The 21,992-nt window shown below is 42.4% G+C and overlaps 1 protein-coding gene across 1 annotated transcript in view; it reads left to right on the top strand.

Annotated features, from left to right (window-relative positions):
* DNAAF9 (dynein axonemal assembly factor 9) overlaps positions 1–21,992 on the top strand; it is a 173,456-nt gene that overhangs the window by 97,878 nt on the left and 53,586 nt on the right. The window contains 5 exon segments of the mRNA XM_021005399.2: positions 1,080–1,119; positions 1,122–1,166; positions 10,024–10,127; positions 16,153–16,299; positions 21,774–21,862. Coding sequence (XP_020861058.1) covers positions 1,080–1,119; positions 1,122–1,166; positions 10,024–10,127; positions 16,153–16,299; positions 21,774–21,862 — 425 coding nt within the window.

Below are 21,992 nucleotides of genomic sequence, written 5' to 3'. Positions count from 1 at the left end.
TAAGCAGCATCAGGGTTCTACAAGTCAACAAAAAATACATGGTTTTTACCACCAGGAAACCCTGCTGCCTTCTCCCCTCCTTTTTCATATATAAAATGAGAAAAGGGAATACATTCATCTCCAGGCTTTTGGGTCTGGGGTGAGAGTATATTCATTATTTGATATATATTGTGTTTGATACCCTTTAGTAATGACAACACATGTATTATCCTTTCAGTGTCAGTCAGCCACTATGGGTAGTCTGACCTTGTTTGAAGCTCAGGGCCCTGGCACCAAGTGCATTTGATGCTGAGTGTGCTGAGTGAGTGACCCTTGGAATCATTTTCTGTCTTGGCAGGGGGTGGAGACAGACTTGAGGGGGTTTATTTCCTTTTCCTTTAATTCTCTGTCCCTTGCCCTGGTGTATGGAATGAACATTTTTCAGGGTTTATATTTTTCATTCAAGGCTCCAGAGCACCTCCTGCTCCCATCTAAATAATTCTTCTTTGCTCTATTACTTGGGCATATTTTAGTAGCTATTCCATTGGGAAATTTAGAGCCATTCAAGTCAGGTTTTCTAAGGACATCCCATGCTGGATGGCTGCCACATACCCTCCCCATCCCTTCCTTCTGTCTTCCTCCCCTTGTCAGTTACGACCTGCCCCATCCTGATCTTCCCAGTTCTGTTCCTAAGGCCCTCAAAGACTATACCACACAATTCCTTGTGCTAAAGTGTAGCTTAGTACATCGGCAGAATATTGAGGCGCACCCCTCCCCAGCTTTCTCCTAAGCAAAGGATCTCTCTCCAGGTATCCTTGAGCAAAATGCTAATTGACAGTTGGTAGTTCCTGCAGGATAAACCTTCCTAGAAGATGGTGGCTCTTTAGCCTGGCTTGCTCTGTCCTTCCACCCTCTAGTATCCTAGTACAAGTAAGGGTAGCATTGGAATGTTGTGCTGCTTGGCCCAGTAATGGAGGAAGAGTGACCTTGAGGCCACTTTACAACCTGCCAGAGGTGGGAGTCATCTGGGGAAATGTGACTTAGTGGAATTTTCAGCTGTAATTCTCCTGAGTGGTATTTCTTTTCTTTTTTAATTTTAGGAGGATGAGTCTTTCTTGGGTACTGTCCTGACAGGAGGAGATAAGCATATTTTTATTCCAGCAATGCACAGGCCTGGCCAGAGGAAGGTAAGCAGTGACTCTTCTAGTGGAAGAGCTTCTTTGATTGACTTTCGGAGCTCCATTTCTTGCAGATGATATTTGCAGGCATGATGAAAATGATGACTAGTAACTTACACATACGTAGGGTTTTATCGTTCCAAAAGCATTTTCAGAGACATTATAGGATTTGATTGTGTCAGCAGCTCTCTGAGGCAGGCAGGGATTATCATCCCTCTTGTGTAAACAGGGAAGCTGAAGCTTTCAAAAGTAAGTGACTTTTCTAGGTTCAAACTGTAATAAATGATAGATCTGGATAGAACCAATGCCTTCTGGGGCTACAGCCTGTCATCAGAAAGCTCTCTGTCCAAGTAGATGAAGTGGGGCAAAGAAGTTCTCTCACTTCAGTGGACTCTACTTAGAGACCAACACTGACCTCCTCTAAAGAACACGAGCCCTAACATGAGCCAGCAACCTTTTTGACATTACTTTTTAATTCTATATAAATTGCCCTTTCTTTCAAGGCCCAAAATGAGATGGCCTCCCTTGGAGAAAATCTAGTCCCTTCACCAGATCTCTCTGTTTTTCCTAAAAAAGTGGGACCATTCTGGGCAGTTTCAGCAATTTCTTCTTCTTCCTTTTGAAAGTATTCTGTCTGGCAACAAATGTCCTCCATTAAAGCTTTTTGACCTCTGTTAGCTGACCTGGTTCATCTTGTCTCTTCCCTGTAAAAGGAAAGTCAGAAAAGAGCTGCTCATTAAAGATGCCTGTTAAAAGTCTGACAGTAATGAAGTTTGCTACCTTGTCCATGAAAGCACTTGCTGTCTTTTGGTCCTAGCATGGAATTTATCCTACCTTAGAAGGCAGAATCCAAGCCAGGCTCCTGGGGTTTACCCAGGATACAGCCTTTGAATGTAATGACAATTTATAAATAGTAGGTAATAGGCATAACACAGATGCTGTTGTGCAATTGCTTGGCAGAGCCAATTATAATATTTAGGAAGGAGTTTTGCCAAGGGAAAGTGTGCACCTCATTAGCAAAGAGCCTTGTTAGGAAAATGGCTGCTCCTGTGTCATATTATATTCTCCAACAAGATTTGGTCCCTTCTGCGGTCCCTGCATAGGCCTGAGGGTAGATGACCAGGGCCGTCCAGGACCTTCTATTTTACGTTTCAGAGAAGTTGGTTTTCTGTCTTGCTCAGATTTCCCAGGCCTCCTGGTTCCCCATGTGTGGGTTGGGGCCACCGGCCATCACAAGGAAGATTTGGAGGCCACCAGCCTCAGCACAGAAGGCAGCTAGAGCTCTGAGACAGATCAGTGTGCCAAGAACAGATTGTTGTAGTACTAACTAGCCCTCCCTGAGGTACTGCCCTCATCACATGAGACAAGTGGATGCCCTAGCTGAGAAGAGAGGACTTCAACCGAGGCTTCCTCCACACCACATAAGGGTTCTGCAGGGAGGCAAGCCTGCTGCCATCAGAAGAGAACACTCCTTCCCTGCCAGCAGGTAGCTGAGCTTTAGAGGGTCAGGGGGGCCTGACCGTTAATGTCTCCTCACCATGTTGGGCTCCCCTTCAAGTTCTTCAGTGTTGCCACACCTGAGACAGGCTCCTCCATCTGTCCCCAAACCCCCAGGCCCTGCTTATTATGCCCATGAGACATCAGAAGGTGCCAAGCACCATAGTTCCCCATCACAGTCTGGTGGTGATTTACTTCTCTTGCCCTCTGACCTCACACCCATGAACTTTATATACTCCAATCATACTGAATTGTTCTTCAAACACACTGGGGGTGCAATGAATGGAGCACAGGCCTGGAGGCAGGAAGACCCCAGTTCCAGTGTAGCCTTAGACACTTTCTAGCTGGGTGACCACTGAACTCTGTCTGACTCAGTTTCCTTATCTGTAGAACGAGGATAATAATAGCACCACCTTTTCGGGATTGTTGTGAGAATCAAACCAGATAACAATTGTAAAGCACTTAGCACAGTGCTCAGCATGTAGTAGGGGCTATGTAAATGGTAGTTGTTTTTACCATTACCTCTATGCATTTGCTCATGCTTTTCCTCATCTCTGCCTTTTGAAATCTCTCCAGCTTTCAAGGCTCAGCTTAAATGTCACCTCCTCTGTGAAACTTTCCTTTATGGCTCCTAGCCAGCAACGATCTTATTGCTCCTCTGAATTCTCAAAGCACTTAGTTTGTACCTCTCTAATTTATTATGTGATATTTATTATTATATTAATTTATGTACATATCTCCTCTACTAGGTTCTAAGCACCTTAGGGAAGGGACTGTGCAACTGTTTGATTTGATTGATTTTTTTATTAATGTTTTCTTGATGCTTTTTCTTCTTATCTCATCGTCATTTCCGAATAAATCCCTAGCCCTAACCCCAACCAGGAAGCCTCCCCTTGTAACAAAGGAAAACAGCTCATTAAAACCAAATGCGTGTTTGTCTCTATATTCTCATATCACCTTGCATATAATAGGTGCTCAGTAAATTATTATTGAATTGAATTGAAATACTTAGTATACAGATTATGTTATGGATTTTAATGGAGCTGATAGTCTGTTCATTACTACATATAGCTTGGAAAGATGGTATGAATGATTTAGATAAGTCATTTAATCTCTCTGAGTATCAGCTTTCTCATCTGTAAAATCAGGCTAATGATATAGTTAATAGCATTTCTAAATTGCTTTAAAGTTAGTAAAGCATTTTATTTGTTAAAAAAAAAAACCAATGCAGCAACTATAGCTAGTGATAATATGCAATAAAATGTACCCATTGGGGACTATATTTTATAGAGCTCTCCCTTGCTGCACTTGGGGGAAATGTGGCTCTCATCTTTTGGTGGAGGGGATATAACTCTGACCCTAATCAACAGGAAAACCTACCATTTTGGCTAATTTGATTCATTGGGAATTCAGTATTTCTATTCTACTCCCCTCTTTTTATAGCTGGAGAAACTGGGGCACACAGTGGTGGAGCGACTTGCCAGGTGATAAGTGGCAGAATGGGGATCTTCTCAGTATGGCGGCCTTGGTTACTATGGGGAGCCTCTGTGCCCTCTCCCTTTTTCAGTCCTCTGCTTTCATGCAGTGACTGTCTTAGGCAGGAGGGGAGAGAAGGGGACTTCCCTATGGAGGCAGAACATAGGCTGTGCTCATCAGCTCTCTGTACCCATACTTAATACTGTAGCAGGAAGGTGACTGAGAAACTTTGAGAGGAACTTCTCCAGCTACAACATGACCCAGATTTCCCAAATGTTCTATTCCTTGTAGTGTAAACTCCCTTGGGTGCACAGCAAGCTTTCCTATGGCCTCTTCCCATAAGCTGAGCTGATGAAGGCTCTCTATTAAATGAGGTTATGTCGATAAAGCACTTTGTAAAACTAAAGCTCTATACACATAGCATCTGTTGTTATCGTTTGCATCTACTGAGTAATGTAAGAGAGAGGAAGAACCAGCTACTTTGTTGGTGCTTATTGGCACTTGGAGCCACACTGTTCTGGCAGTTCCTCTCCCTCCCTTCCATTGGTCCCCTGGAATCAGGAAACTGGTGGGAAAGAGAGGCCAGCTCCTTCCCACTTTGACCCCTGGGTGTCCAACAGTAAGGAAGGGATCTTCCTTCCTAGTTCAGTTCAACAGGCATTTATTTCTTATATGCCTGCTATGAGCATAGGAATGGGTATAAAAACAAAAATAAATGCCCACAGTGAACAACGTTCTACTGCGGGACAGTACACATAGAAACATAATTCAGGGTAAATTGAGGAGGGAGACAATCCTAAGAACTGGTAGAGAAGGGGTTAAGGAAGGCTGCAGGGAGAAGGTGACACCTAGAAGGAAGACAAGGATTGTAAAGGGCAAGATTGAAGATTCTCAGGACCAGAAATGACAGAAGAGTTCTGCACAAGCTCTACTCAAAACAGGATTATTCCCTGACCCTGAGTCAGCAGCCTGGCTCTGGAAATGAGTTACCAAGCAGTCCCTGAGCACCTCCTATGCAGGCTCTGCCTTGAGGAAATCCCTGTCCGTTTTCACTGGTCCTGGCCATCTGGCTCACTGGTTCTTAGATGTATGCTCATACATGTAGATTCTCTGATGTCCATCTGCCTCAGTCTCTGTTTATCTCCTGTTTAATTCTTACCTTGTAAGATGTGTGGGCTATTCCTGGATAGCTCATTATTTCTCATCCCAACTAGGCCTATTTCTCATCCCAACTAGGCCATTAGTAAATATGGGCTTAGTTGTGCTGGATGCAGTATAGTGAGAGCTGCATGGCCCTAGGCCCTGCTCTTGGGGAGCTCATAGACACTCACTAGAGTCTGCAAAAAGGAAATACTGACCATGTAAGGGATCGTGTTTTCATTAAGCACAGGCAAGGTCAGTGAGTCAGATATGGGGCTGAGATCCCGTGTCCTGTCCTTGAAGCTTCAACTCCTCTTGCTTATCAGTCCATTCCTGTGAATTTGAGTGCTGTAGAGCATGTACCCATCATTTAGGATTCCTCTTGTAATAAATGTACTTATCTACTTTTGTGTGCCTGGAATCACTTTTGCTGTGACAGAACCGTGATCACCAAAAAGCCCCGCAGGTGTGCATTGGATGGAAGCATAGGTGTCATGCTTATCAAATTGTAGATGACACAAAGACATGGGGGAAAGAGAGAGATGATAAGTTGAATGACCAAATTGGAATCCAAAAAGATATTCAATCTTGCTGTTGTGGCCAAATCTAAATAGTTAGATGGTGGTTAGTAGGAATGGATTGTAAAAATGTGGGGTCCAACAATTAGATTCAAAAATTTACCCAGGTGTGGTTGGGGGAAATGTGGCTAGACAACAATTTATATAGGAGAAAAAAGACTGGGGATTTTGTTTGACTTCAAGCTCAAATATGTGTTAATAATAAATGTCATATTCTACTTCACATACATTATTTCATTTTGGATCATAGATTTTGAGCTAAAAGGGGTTTTAGAGATCATTTGATCCCCATTACAGACCCATGAATGATTTAGGTGTATGGATAGCACCAGGTCTGTAGTGAGGAAGACTCATCTTCCTGAGTTCAAATCTGGCTTTGGACACTTACTAACTGGTTGACCCTAGGCAATTCACGTAACTCTGCCTCCGTTTCCTCATCTGTAAAATGAGCTGGAGAAGGAAATGGCAAACCATTCCGGCCTCTTTGGCAAGAAAACCCCAAATGGGGTCACTAAGAGTAGGACATAACTGAAATAATTGAACAACAATAACAACAAATCATGAGTCTCCCTTTACACATTGGGAAACTGTTACTCAGAGAGGTTATATGACCTCCCTAAGATCACTTAGCTTTTAGGAGGAAGGCAAGGGTTTGAACTCAGGTCTTATGATTGAAGAGAATGGTGTTTTCTACTATCCCCTGCTGCAGCTGCATTGTGGTAGAAGTTTCCCTAGGATGAGGAAGGTACGAATTGAGTTGTTTCTGCCTTGTCAGAGCACATTGAAAGAGTCAGATTCAGGTCGTAAGTGCCACATTTTAGGAAACTGTTGACAAGCTTTAGGACCCTCAGAGGAAGGCAGCCGCCATGGTGGGGAGACTTAAAACCAACCAGGTCATGCAGAGATAAGTAGAAGGAACTTGGGATGTTTATGTGGGAGAAGCCAAAACTTAAAGAGCGCTTATATAATAAGAGCTTGTCGTATAAATGAGGATAACGGTTTTCTCATAGCTGAAAGGTTGTCGTGGGAGAGGAGAACTAGATTTGTAGTGATCGGGCCCAAAAGGCAGATTCAGGACCCTTGCACACAAAAGATGGGGAGAGAGATATTTCACTCTGATGTGTCAGTAGGTCAAGGAACTACAATTTGTCTATGAAAACTCCCTCCATTGACACAGATTACATTGAATTCTTAGAGAATTGCCTGAAATACAGAGAGGTCAAGAAGTTTACTTTGTCCACAGTCACACAGCTACTAACGGTTAGAAGCAAAAGTTAAACTCTGGTCTTTGTGACTCTCTTTTCTCAACCGCAGTGCCTCTGACATTCAATTCCAGATGAGGGAAGATCCATTAATCACAGCAGTCCAAAAATAAACTACTTTAATTGGTAGGTAGTTCCCTATTTCTAAAGGTCATTTTGTCAGAATTTTGTAGAGGAGATGTCTGCTTCAGGTCTAGGTTGACCTCTTCCAGTCTGTCTTTTTGAACTCTGATACAATTTGAAGATCATAACAGCTAACATTTATATAGCACTTACTGTGTGCCCTCATTTAATCCTTACAACAACCCTGGGAGGTCGATGCTATTATTATCCCCCTTTTACAATTGAGAAAATTGAGGCAGACAGCGGTTAAGTGACTTGGCTAGGGTCACATAGCTAGTAAGTATCTGAGCCTGAATTTGAATTGAGGTCTACCTGATTCCAGGCCCAGTGCTCTATATGCTGTGCCACCTTGCTGCCTCATGTACCTAGCAAAAGAACAAGGTTCAAAATGTCTGTTGTTTCTAGTAGATTTAGATGTCAGGGAGACTGGTTGCTCTCATTGATAAACTTGAGTCCTCTTAGCTATGCATGTGTTTTCCACTTGTACAATAAAGATAATGGCATTTGCCATCAGAGCCTGACTGAGATTATTGCTCCTTCTTTGAGCTCAGTCCTGTGTGAAGATTGACTCTCTTTGCCTTGATTTCCCCTGGTTCTGTGATTAAAAGAAAGGTATGGGGCTAAATTTGCCGTTGGAGTCGAAACTCCTCCCTCTGAACTGCTGTGACTTCTGGGGAGATGCTGAAGGTAGGAAATAGGCAGCTGCTTCTGGCCCTCTCGCCTGGGAAATGTGGAAGATTTCCAGGCAGGTCTGGACTATAGTGGAGTGAAAAAAGCCTGAGTCAAAGAACCGAAGTTGAAACCCCACCTTTGACACGACTTCGGTGATGTTAGACCAGCAACTTTAAGTCCCTGGCCTCAGTTTCCTCGCCTATAAAATGAGGTGATTGGATTAGATTACCTCTAAATTCCTTTCCTGCTCTACATCAATGGTTCTATTACCTTAACATCATCATGTGGTTCTGAGGTTTTCAGATTTGGAGATCCTAGAAGTTATAATTTTCCTACCAGTCTGGCAGTGGAATATTGAGTAACTGCTAGAATGAGAGAGGATATGGGGAATACTTAAAGGGTATCTGGTAAAGTGGGTCCATTGTCTCTTTGACAGCTTCTTCAGGTTCAGCAAAATCTGCAAGTGCTAGATATCTTAATCCTTTGTGTGGTCCTCCAAATGGTCCAGGAACTGGTACCAACTTAGTGTTTGGAGGAGTTTGAGGAAATTAGAAAGATTCATCCATCTGCTTTAAAATTAAGGTGTAAGCAAATAGCTCTTGAGTGTAAGGAGTAGTAGTAAGATGGCCTCATTGTTTTCAGGAATACTGCTGGTGGGGAGGGGGTAAATACCTGAGCCCAAGAAGCATTGAAGTTTTCATCAATCACTTGGTAGTTTTCAAAATTATTTTTATTATCATGAAATTTATAAACATTAACAAATGTGAACATTTCCCTAAACAAAGAATAGGACTGGATATATGAAAATGTGAATCTCCATCACTTACAACTTGTTATTAAACCATCCAACATCTTCATGGTATTTCTTCCAAAGGTTGTTTTTCCTCATTGCCACATGTCATTTGGGCCTTGAAAGCCTCGCTGGGATGACCCTATGACCCTATGGATGTTGGGGATCTTGAGTTTTCCCACTGGAGCTCGGCTTCTAACCCTTCTCCCAGTTCCTGAAAATGTCACTGCTGTTATTTGCTGGACCGTCTCTTCTGGCATTCCAGTAGCCCTCAAAATGCTACCTTTTCCAAGTTAGCCTAAATAGAAGATAACCAGAAAATTCTAAACACATCATTCCCCTAATTATCACCTGTGTCCCATGCTGAAAAACCAACTCTAGATCCCCTGACCACTGAGGAAACTTTGGAGCTATCATTTCCCCAGTTCTGGCCAGGTTCAGACAGGCAAGCCCCAAGACTCATTGTCTTGGATCTCTGAGTATCTATAGAGCTAAGCTAATTTATTTCCCCTCTCCTCCTTGTTCTTTCATTTGGCCCAGTCACTTCATCCCTTCTGGAGCTAGGGACCCAGGGAGACATGCCCATTATCCACATACATATGCACGAATCTAGTCTTTGCCCAGGATTTCACAAAGAGAGAACCACAAAGTCTAGACCAAAATTCTGGCCAAAGGAAACCCCTATAAGAAAGAACAATTTCTCTTCCCCTTGTACTGTGGTATGAAAATATCTTCCCCATTTACTGTTTCATGATCAACATTATTCAGTTCTGTTACATTGTCTGTCTCTCTAATTTATGTTGCTATGTCTCAGGCTGTAAGATCTGAGAAGACAGGAACCATGGAAGTTCACGCATTTTATGTGGTGCATTATAGCACCATGTGGAAGTTGGTATTTTAGATACGTGCTTGAAGCTAATGGGACTAAAGTGCTTCATTATCAAATGATAAAATGTTTGAAAAGTGCTTAGCACATAGTAGGTAACTTAATAAATGCTTGTTCTTTCCGCGTTGGGGTTGCCCTACTGAGATGTCATGATATAGTAGGAAGAATTTTATATTTGTAGGCAGAAGACTTGAGTTTTGAGTTCTGAGGACCTCTTTCATAAGCATTTGACTTTGGTGAAGTCACAACCTCTCCAAGCCTGTGGGGAAGTTCAGCTAAGAAAATGGATTTAAATTTCACAAACTCTAAAGCTGTAAGCAGATGTGTGAAGTATAATTCATATTAAAGAGCATGCTCATCACTGTCCTGGGTCTGTGTTGGCAGCACTGAGTGGCCTGAGTTGTAGGGAAACCATCTCTAATGGGGTCTCTCTTTCTTTCAGGAAAATTTTACTTCTTTTCAGATGGCCTTTTGTTTTCCCACCGTCATTATGGAAGTATTACCATCTCTAAGAATCACATGAATTCCATATGCTTCTATGATGGGGTAAGTGTTTCACTTTTACCAGACCTGCATTTTCTTTATTTTATTGTATCATTTGTTTTTATATCACCTACAGGATAAAATCAAGTCATCTTTAAAGAGTGGCATCCAAGCTATCAGTGTTCATTTGAAAAAAATGCTTCAAATTACTCATCGGAGGAATGCAAATTCACACAAATCTGAGCTTCTACATCATCCTCATCAGATTAGTAAAAGTGACAAAAAAGAAAAATACCAATTGTAGGAGGGTTGTGGGAAAACGGGTATACTGATATGTTCTTGATGGAGCTATGAATTAGTCCGGCCATCCCGGAAAGGAATTTAGGGCTAGACTCAAAGAAGTTACCACACTCTGCATATACTTTGATCTAGTGATGCTACTCACTAGTGGGTCTGAACCCCCAAATCTCTCAAAGAAAGAGGAAAAGAACCCAGATGTACAGAAGTTTGGAAAGCAGTTCTTTTTGTGTTCCAACTTGAGGGTGTTTAGCAATGGATCTGTCAAAATGGGAGGGGGGGAGAAAAAGAAGAGAAGCTCCCTGAGGCATTTTTCAGATTCCTGAAAGAGAACAAAAGCTAGAACAGCTTCAAAAATGATACATTGAATTTATTATGCTGAGAAAGAAAAGTAAGATGGTCATGGTGTGGCTTTGTAGCTTCGCGTACGACCCTTTTTTTCTCTTCCACTTGATGTCCAGAAATACTCTTTCTTATTTGGTTTTGGTTAAATTCAGAATTGAATTGAAACAATTTTAGAAAAAAGACTAGGTGGCTCTCCAAAAGGGGATGGAGATGGATAAATGACATGTTTTGGAAGAGGATTTTGATAGGGAACAGTATAGAAACATTTCTTTTTGGAAAAGAATTGTAAAAATAGAGTTTTATAAACAAGTGGGAGGGACTTTAGACATGATACAAAAACAGTTATTAAATATTTAATACATGCAAAGCATGGTGCTAAATGCTAGGGACATAAATAGAAAAGGAAGACCAGTCTCTGCCCTCAAGGAGCTCACATTCTAATGGGAGAGACAACACACAGAGAAGAGATTTTAGCTGTAAGTCAAATGAAAAGGTTCCATGGATCTTAGGGGGAAGCAGCAAAGCAAATGGTAGTGCATCTTCTTTAATGTTGTTTCCAGTGATAAAATCATACCTTTTTCTTTTTTGAACCATTTCATAGTTCTAATGGTTTTGAGTCTAATGGTTGTGGTTGCTGAGGAAGCTTGGACTTTAGCAAGGTGGCATCTCCATAAGGGTTGCCTCCCTAATTGATGGCTGTAGGTGCAGGTGTAGAACTAAGATCTATGTTCTGGAAGCCACTGCTGTTCCCAGGGCTCTTGGGCTTACCTGTCCTTGGGTGGCAATTAATCCAGTAGTAGCTGGCAGTAAGTGTCAAAGAAGGTAGACCCTTTCTGCTTAGGGATTGCCTCCTTCAGTGATGGTGTAGGGTGCAGATGGAAGTAGGCCTGTTGGTCTGATGGGTACTGCTTTACCCAGGGCTGTTGGATTTGCTGTCCTAGGATGTTTCCATTGGATCTGAGAGGAGGTGGGAGTCAAGATGGTGGTGGATGGTAGTGGTGATTTAACTCACCTAGCACATGCCATTTCCTCTTTCTGCCTTAAGGTACCTTGCTTGCTTATGGGTGGCAGATGCTATTTATTTAATTATTTCTTCTCAGTGAATATAATATACTGGCTAGTAGGTTGTTTTGCTGGCTTTGAGGTCTAGAGCAAAGGGACATGCAAAAGCATTCCCACTCTCTGAGAACTCCCAGAAAATTTTTAAAGCCTTTGGTCATGAACCCTGTAGGGGACCAAGGTTGATTTTCAGAAGCAGGTTAGGTTAGCACCCCCTTCAGAATCTCCTACTGTAGATGGAGATAGAATACCAAAGAGGTCTATGCTGATGTGGAGGACAACCCCAAAGGAGACACTTTGTCTTTGCCTCTGATCCAGTGTAAAGGTCATCTGGGAACCTTTTCTCAGCCTAACTGGACGGATCCCTAGGAGCCCAGGTTACTGGGTAGTATCTGACTTACTCAAGCCTCTGCTTTTCCCCTCCCTCTGCTGACCCGCTGAAGGTTACTCTATTGGCTAGTACTCAGACTCCAAGGACTCTTGACCATGGTCACGTCCCTTCCCTCTTGATGTCAGAGAGGGAAGTGGAGCACTTAGGTTCTCTGAGCAGTCTCCATATATTAATGATATTTGGTCAACTGAAACCAGAGTTTGACATGAGTTCATGGTGATCTTCGGGAACCTATCAGTGTCATGCAGGGCACTGTATCTGATTACGGCCAAATAAGTGAGCTTGCCATTGGCAGTATCATCGGGGGAGCTGTCCCAAGGGAGGCAGAGAAGATAGCTATCCACTTACTCCTGGAGGAGCCTCACACTCAATGCATTTCTGTCAATGCAGTCTCTCTGCCACTTAATTTAATAAGCAAATGGTTAGGATGGTGTAAGCATTTCAACCATAATACAGAAAGAAAACAAACCAAGAGACCCTCCTTATCCTTGCTCCCTTTCTCGTTAATGCTACATTGACTGAACCTTTGTAATTCAGTAGCTATTTTAATACTGACCTTCCTTTAATTGTTTCATTCAAGAGACTCTCTTTTCATGCAACTGTGGCTTTTTTCAATATCCAGCTATCAGCCTTGACTCAGGGCCAGATATTGTTAAAAGCCTAAAGTCAAATTTTATTGTTTCATAACTGTGTGGGGCAAGCACAGTGGAGGAAAAAGGGCCAGAGGTGAAGGAGGGTGACTCAGGCAAGGTTGTGGGCAGCCTCGCCACGTGATGGCAACCTCATGGCACGGAAAAGAGTGACTCCTTAGGCCTCCTGCAGGCTAGCTTTCTGAAAGGAAGTGAACCACGCAGTGGCATGCATGTGTGTGAATTTTTAATGAGAACAAAACATATTTACTGTCCTGGACTGTCTGAAAAAGGGCATGTGACTGTAGTTGTTGGGAAGGCATTTTTGGTCCCTAAGATATCAGTTTCCAAAGGTTATTTATGTATGTGCCGCAGTGATGCATGCCTTTCTTTAAAAATTAGTGGTGGACCTGTCATTTCTCTTCCATAAATTCCTTCCTAAACCTACAGCTATTTTCAACCTCTCCATTTCTCTGGATTGTGATTTTTATCAGTGTGCTCCCTGTTGTGTAAAATAGGACTTGCATTGATTAGTTCTAATCACCCTTGAGCAGAGAGTCCCCTTTTAGTGCTCTGAAATTTGGTGAACAAGACTGTGTTCATTTTGTGTCCTTCATGAGAACTTAGGCTTATTTCTTGCTAATGATCTGGCAAATCTCTCTTTTGGTAAAGCTGTTGTATTTGGTTAAAAACCTATGGCCCTTTCTGTGTTATGTCTTGGACCTGAAAATGATATATTTTTCTGGGAATCAGAGGTATGTGACTTTTTTCCTTTAGTCTTTATAGTGAGTCTTTATTACATCCCAGAGGTGTTTAATTTGTTAAGAGAATTATTTGTATTAGTCCAATTTTAGTAACATGTTACTAATACAGAATTTTAGCCAGTGTTTACAGAAAAAGAAAACATGTCCGAGCAGGCCCATAGAGCTACAGCCTATCTTCCATGGTGGAAAATTGTTAAATCTCCATTAATGAGAATTGTCGTAATTCTGTGTGTGGTTGGGCTGAGGCTATAGTCTCTTAGAAAGGACACCATGTCCTGAGAAGTACCTGACTTCTGAAGTGACTGTGAATGTATGTGTTTACACTCTTCAGCTTCCCATATTAGCTGCTGGGGTGACACTAACCTCAAAAGAGTCAGCTTATATCTTCTTTTGCTGTAGAGGAAGTCCCTGGGTGAAGTTGATTTCCTCACACTTGTCCAGAGGTGTGTTTGGGAGATAACTTGGGCCCCTTTATGTGCCTGGCACCTAAATTGGGAGAGTGGTCTCTCCTTCTGTGAGGAGCTAGAACAGGTAGACTCTTAGGAGGTATGATATAAGGACCAAAAATCTATCCTCCAGGCCCTTGTCAGGTGTCCTGACATTTGTTCATTATGAAGATGCATTCCTTGGGTCTAGAAGGCTTGTCAGAGCCTTCTAATGTCTCCCATTAGAGTTCAGCTATGTCTAAAAGATATCATACCTTAATATCAGCTAATACATTAACAGGGATTAATTAGTTGATCAGATTGCTTTTCAACTGTGCCAACTATCTGGACAGGTCCTTGCAGAATGGGGTCCAGGTGGGATATGGGAAGGAAATGAGAGAAATTGGTAATGAAAGGGGGGAAATGAAGACAAGCTTCACCCAACTTAAGAAAAATGCCTGTAGGAACCCTGACTAGTAATCAATGGGAGAAGAGTTTCAAGTTCTCAGCTTTCACAAGATAGTGGAGGGAGTGGCTTTCACTGGAAAGTAGTTTTTGGCATCCCATGTGGAAACCCGAGACTCTTCCCCAATTATCTGTCAGCCCTATGGGGGAGAAAGAGAGAGGAGAAAAGTGGACAGCTTTAGGACAGGAATACTGTCACAGCTGAGGGAGCCAAACATGAACTGCCGAGACTGTGAAAGTAGCTAACTTTGTACTCTTCTTCCTTTCCTTGTGGGAGCCATTGATGTTTTTGGAGATTACATGGCATTCTGGCAGAGCTGATGAGGCAGCCAGGTGGTGTAGTGAATAGCACGCTGGACCTGGAGGCAGGAAGACTAATGTTCAGAAACTGCTAGCTGGGTGACCCTGGGCAAGTCACTTAACCTCCCTCTGCTTCAGTTTCTTTATCTGTAAAAAGGGGATAGGGCAGCTAGGTGGCACAATAGATAGAGCTCTGGCCTTTGAGTCAGGAGGACCTGCGTTCAAATGCGGCCTCAGACACTTGAAACTTACTAGCTGTGTGACCCTGGGCAAGTCACCAATTGCCTCACCAAAAAAATAAAATAAAATAAAAAATAAAAAGGGGATAATAATAAAACCTGTCTCCCTGGGTTATCGTGAGGGTCCAGTGAGATAACATATCTAAAGTTCTTTGCAAACCTTTAAGTGCTATATAAATGCTAACCATTCCAACTATCCTCCATTCCTGATCCTTCATAAATCTGGAGGGGTCACTACTCTTTCCCTCTGCCCGACCCCAATGGCCAGTCAGCTGTCTAGTCTTATTTTTTCTACCTCCGGCACTATTTTTCACATCTGTACCGTCCTCACCACATCCTCTGTAACTGCCCTAGTTCAGACCCTTACCTTTTCTTGCTTTGACTGTTGTGATAGTATATTAGCTGCTATTCATTTTTTTAGCCTATCCTTTGCCTGCCCATGCTCTGCTCACCTTGCTTCTCTCTATACAGACACCTTCAGCGGCTCCCTAAACTATTAAATAAATGTAAATTCCTTAACCTGGAATTCAAGCCTTCCATAGTCTGGTTGTAACCTACCTTTCCAAACTTATCTCATACTACTCCACTTCACACGCTCTCTATTCCAGCCCAGCTACACTTTTCTCTCTCTGTCTCGTGACGTTCTGCCTTCTTAAATTTCTGTGCCCTGACTCAACCTGTCTGCCATTCCTAGAATGGATACATCTCCCCACAATCATCTCCGTATTGATGTCACTCTCCTCAAGGACTAACTTCGATGTCACTTCTTCCATGAAGATTTAATACAGTCACCCCAAACTGAAAGGGATTTTTCTCTCCTGAGATTTTTTTATATCCCCTTGTCTCTAATCTCTCCTTTGTACCCATCGCATTCTGCCTTGTGTTCTACTCATCCTTATAACTCGTCTCTGCCACCTACTAGGCTGTAACCCCTTAGTGGGAAGGCACTGTGCTGCTTTCACCTTTGTATCTTTGTGCTTAGTACAATGCCTTGCACATGGTAGATGTTTAATAAATGTCTATTGAATGGAAGAGGTGAGAATAGACAAAGGGTTGTGGTTATTGGCTTCTGTATTAGCTGTATGTATGATGGGCGGCATAAGCATCGATGGAAACATTCTCTTCCTTTTTCAAAAGTGTTTTTAATAAAAATCTTCTTTTCTTTTCTATTTAGGATTCCACCACTGTTGTTGCTGCCTTGTTGATAGACTTCAAAAGTTCCCTGCTTCCTTATCTTCCAGTTGAATTCCACACATCGAGCAATTTTCTGATGATTGCCCTTTTCCCCAAATCCAAGATGTACCAAGCATTCTATGCAGAGGTGACACCAGTTTATTTCAAGATTTCTTTAAAGACATTGAGAGAGTTTGGGGCAAAACATAAGTATAGTGTTCTGCACACAGTAGGTGCTTTGTTTTTGTTTTTGATTCTAAAACCACTGCTGGTTTATTTTAAGCAATTTAAAAGTGAGTGGGAAAACAGGAATGATGATCTTTAGGGAAGATGGCAATGAAATTGGAAGAGCTATTTGGATGCTTCAGTGAAGCAGTGGCACCAAGAATGGTAAAAGGTCCTATGTTGACTATCACTGACTTTTGTTGAGACCTCACTGAGGCAGCTGCCAAAATGAGGTTCAGCTCCAGTCCTCAAAAAACCTAGAGGCTAAGCTTAGACTGACACTACTTGGGGTCTCTAAGCTGCTGGCTGAGAAAAGCACAGGGACTAAGACTTTTAAGTGCATTTAATAAGAAAATGGCCACCATTACATGGAAGCGGGTCTCTGGCTTCCCCCTTATTTTAAATTTTGGGGATGTGTGGCTTTGGCATCTAAAGGATTAAACAATTAAGAGGTTTTCAGTTTCTTTGAAGATTCTCACCCAGTACTTGATTTTATTTCTTCTTCTTAAGGGCCACCCCTGGATTTTTTAGGCTCAGGGTTCAGAACCAAGCCTAGGTGTATGGTTGCATTAATAGCTCTCTCATGATCCAGAGAAAATCATTCTTTGTAGTCCTGCCATGATCTTTGGCTCCTTAGTCTAGATGAATGCCTTTGGCTTTAGCTATCAGAATCCTTGACCCAGGTTTCTAGACTGTGCAAGTGTTTGCCGCCTCTAATCACCAGTTCCTTTCTTCCCTGCAGTATGAGAGGCACGATTCTGCACCTGACTCTCCTAATCTTTTGTGTGAGAAAAATCTTCTTCATTTTTGTAGATATCCCTAGCTCTTAGTGATTACTTATTTACTAACTCCCTTATTAATAGCCTGTAGTCAATTGGAATTCTTATTTGTAGTCTATTCTAGTTAGTCCATTCCAGTTTTAGAAAACAGATGTTATCTTCGTTGATGTTTGAGTATGGCGCTTCCTGTCTGTTTGACTAGTTTCATGGCTAGTTGTCTCCTCTTCCTGGACAGTGAGGACCCCAAAGCTGCACCAAGGCTGCTAGAAAGAAGGGTTCTGAAAAGTGCTTACGGCAAAAAGGTTTCATAATCTTCTCTCCTAGCTGTCTGTTTCCTAGTTTTCTCAGTGTAGCTCATTGGCTATTGGTCCAGGCTTATCTTACTACTCCTGCCCTCTGTCCATTTAACTCCATGATAGGACTTTTCTGGCAACTCCTGGGACAGTGACCTAGGGTTGGTCTTTCTTTAGGTGGGAACCCTTGGGGAAGTGGACCAGGCTTGGCAGATGGAAATCTAAATATGGCTTCATCTGCCATGTTTCTTAATGATGAAAGTGAATTGGCCAAGATTTTTTGTCAAGTGTCAATTAAGAAAGGAGGGGGGAAAATTCAGTGTTCGTAATGGTGTCCTTGGATGCCAATTTCCTTTGTCCAGCAACCTTGCCAGCAATTAGGCAGAGACTTCATTTCAAGGAGTCGCATCTCCCAGAACATTATACAGATATATAAGGCCTGGGAAACAGTTCATTTGCCAGCCACAGGTACCTACAGAGGGAGTAAAGTTTTCCTTGTGTGAGATTCTTTTGGAAAGGGACGAAGAAAACTTGAGGAGAAGATTTGAAAGGCCTGGAAGCTATTACAGGAAAAAGAAGGTCAATTTGCTTCCTCATCAGGCATAATGTTTGAGATGGATAAGCTGTGACTTGTGGAGCTCGAAACATTTCTGAGAAGCTTCTAGTATATACCAAGTAATTCTGCAAGTATGTATTAGCATCTGCCCCACCTGTACTGGAGGCAAAAAAAGATGAAACAACAAAAAATCCTGCTCTCAAGGTGCTTACCTGCCCTTCCCCCCCCCCATACAACCTATAAACTGATAAGTAGGGACATGCTAATTTTAGGAGAGATTAGGAAAGGCTTCCTTTCTGTAGGAGAGTTTTTATCCTCCTTGACCTGGGGTCTGCCCAACTGAAGGGTGGCACCAAACCAGCTCTTCCTCAAAGTTTTGGTGCTAGGAACAGAGCCTTGAGGAAGGTGTCTCCTCGATCATACCAGAAAGCAAGAGGAGGAGGGTGCCATGCATATACAAGACCAACTGGGAGATTTTCAGAAAGGAGAGAGAGATCTGAGCTGTTATGCAAAAGTCTAAAAAGAACAAGAGATTTTAGCATAAGGTAGATCAAACTGAGTTAACCAATCTGGCTCTATAATTTCTTTTTTTTCCCCTTAATTTTAAAGAGCCACTAATACCAGAAACGCACTTTGACTCTAGGGAAATCCAGCAGATGATCAGCTTTTTCTTTTTCTTCTTTTTTTTTTTTTATCATCTACCCTGTTTTTGCAGGATTGAACCCCTCTGTTGGCCCAGCTCTGAGAGCCACTGACTGGCAGAGGTATCTTAGAAGCTTGGCTTTCTGTAATCAATCGAAATAACAATTTTAAAACGTGATATTTGTGAAGTGCGTTGCAAACCTCTGTGTCATTTAAATGCTGGTTGTTCTTGTTGTTATTACAATTATTGTAACCTCCTAATTGGTCTTCCTGCCTCAAGCCATTCTACTCTCTCCTTCGTCTTTCATACCGCTGCCAAAGTGATTTTCCTAAACCCAGGTCTGACCCTGTCACCCTCCCACTCGGTAAACACCCCTGGCTTCCTAATGCCTCTAAGATCAAATATGAACAACTGTGGTTGGCATGTAAAGCATTTCATAATCTGGCCCCAACTGTGTCTGTCCAGGCTTCACACACACACACACACACACACACACACACACACACACACACACACACACACACACACACACACGGCTCTCCCTGCTTTTGCACTGGCTGTGCCCCTCATCACATACTGGGGATGTTCTCCCTCTTACCTTCAGAATTCCTGGTCTCCTTCAAGACTCAGCTCAAGTATTTCCTTCTGTAAGACGCCTACCACCCTCCCCTTAGCTGGGGGGCACGTAGAGTCAGGAAGACCTGAGTTCAAATGTAGCCTCAGACACTTAGTAGTTGTGAGATCCTGGGCAAGTCGCTTTATGTAAAGTCTGTCTGCCTCAGTTTCCTCATCTGTGATATGGGAATAATAATAACATCTATCTCCTAGAGTTGTTGTGAAGATAAAATGAGATGATATTTGTAAAGCAGTTTGCAAACCTTAATGTTCCATGCAAATGCTAGCTATTATTATCATTATCATTTTTATGATTATTTACTTTATATATGCTTCATGTGTATACTTATATGTGTACATCTTGTCTGCCTTATTAAAATGTAAACTCCTTGAGGGCTGGGATCATTTCCCTTTTGTCTTTGTATTCCCAGGGCCTCCTGTAAACACATAGTAGGCCCTTAGTAAATGTTTAATTAATTAATTGATGATGAAATGCTGTGTGAGCCCAGACTGAGTGAGGGCTTTTGCCTTTTCTCATTAAGGAGAGGAGACTGGAGTCAGCCAAGGCTATTCAATCGTGTCATTTATTTCCCAATACTATCTACCTTCCTCTTTGCCCTGAGTGCCAGTACATTCCAACTGGTTTATTCCTGCAGTTTCCCATTGCAGGATGGTGAAAACACTGGCAGGAATCAAGTCTTGGTCCCACTGCTTGGGAGAGGCATGGACTGCTCCAGGTTACTTTGCCATTTTCTCCAGTGCAGTTTCCTACTTTGTGAAATGGAGCTAACACTTGCCTGGCCCATCTCACAGGTTCATTCTAAGGATTAAGTAAGATAATGTCTGTAAAGTATTTTGGAAGTTGTAAAGTACAACAGCTCTTATTATTATTCCTGTTTTTGATAGCACAGCCTCTTTGCTTTCCCTAGTCTTTCCCTGTTTTAGATTTTGTTTCTAGGCTGGTTCTGAGATATTTGTGTGACTGCCCCCCCCCCTTAGGCTTACATGTTGACCCTGAGTTAATCCCATCTCCTTCAGCTCTTTTTGTTATTCTCCAGTGCTTTTTTAAATGTTAATGCATTGCTCATTCTTAAGGCTCTCTTGTCTCTGCCAGGCCCAGAACATGGCCTTCCCCTTGACTACACAGTCTGTAACCAGTAGCCATTATTTCTGCTCCCACGTGTGCTGTGTCCCATTACTCTTGGTGCTTAGAGAATATCGCCTAAGTAATTGATACACCTAAACCTGGCTGACTTGAACTAAAAGTCTTTAGAATGAAAATTTCAGAAAGGGAAGGGACTGCTAGAGATCCTGTAATCCATCCCTCATATTAAACAGACAAGGATACTGGCCCACAGTGGGAAGTGACTTGCAGCGTAGCATACAGTGAGTCAATAGCAGGGCTGGTGTGCAAGCTCAGTTTTCCTGGATACCATTTTGTTCTTAATTCCTTGTTTTCCCTACATCATTGAGTCCTGTACACTGGGAAAGAGCCATCCTTTCTGAGGAAACTTCTGACTTTATCTTTTCTTCTTCACTAAACGTCAATGGTTAGGGTGCAGGGGCACGCGAGACCCTTCTGGGCACTGATCACACCAAGGCAAGATGCCTGCTTCCAAGAGCTGCCATGTGGTAGGGCTCACCTTGCACCTGCTGCATCAGAGTTTAAGAAAGAGCTATTGAATTAACTAATTAAATGAATATTATATAGAAGGACATGGAAACGTGGAGAATTTTGGAGTAATTATAGCTAATATTTATCTATTGAGCACTTTTAGGGTTACAAAGTACTTCCCTAACAACAACCCTGTCAGTCCTCATGAGGATATTGTTTATTTCCATGGGAAAAGTTGTGGAAATTTAGAGAGAGGCTGCTTCTCTCCTGACTTATGATTCTGCAAAAGTCTATATCCTCCCTAATCAACTCTCTGAGAGTACCCAGAGCCCCACTGCCAAAAGCCTGTGAAGGAAGGTTCTGAGGATAACCCTACACGGATTTTCCCTTCTAACTTTTTTTCTGTCTTGCCTTTCTCCCCTTACCTATTTATTTTAGGCTATAGACCCAGGCAAGAGGCCCAGCAATGAGCCCAACAGTGTGTCCACAGTTCTCCATTCTCCAGCCTCCCTGCAGGCTGCACTTGAACCACTTCAGACAGAGAGACACGAGTCTTCCTTGTTTATTACATGCTCCAGGGAAAACATTGCCATGATGTGCTCTCTTGCTCTCTCTTGTGTTCTCCCCCCCCCTTTCCTCCCCCTACTCTTACGTCTCTCACTGTATCTGTGTTGCCTTCTGTCAATAGTAACACCTCAAAAACAGGGACCCAGAGAATGATGATGCTTGTTTGGGAAAATGTGCGTCTAGACCCCATTTAGAGGAAAGAGTGTTTGTTTTTGTGGTTTTGCTTTGAGCTGACAGTTTAGGTTTTCAACAACAGCCAAATCTCTGTGTGGTTTCTACATCCTATTGTTGGGTTTTAAATGCTCTTTGCATGGATTCTGTTTTTTTAGGTCTTCTCTCCCTGGCAACACCCAGCTAATTCAGAGCTGGCTTTAAAAGTGATCCAGGAAGATGGATTATCTGAAGAACAAAAAAGATTGTAAGTTGCTGCTCTGAGTCTTTGGGCCTTCTTTCCTGGGTATAATTGCTAAGTAATGTATGCCTTGTATTTGAGGGTTTTGAAAGGACCAATGCTAACATCTGTTTATCAGCCTGGACTATTTATATAT

The sequence above is a fragment of the Phascolarctos cinereus genome, unplaced genomic scaffold (assembly GCF_003287225.1).
Source record: "Phascolarctos cinereus isolate Bilbo 61053 unplaced genomic scaffold, phaCin_HiC Scaffold_9;HRSCAF=440, whole genome shotgun sequence".
NCBI classification, from domain to species: Eukaryota; Metazoa; Chordata; class Mammalia; order Diprotodontia; family Phascolarctidae; genus Phascolarctos; species Phascolarctos cinereus.
The sequence above is the reverse complement of the archived record's forward strand: the minus strand, read 5'-3'. Positions and strand labels throughout refer to the sequence as shown.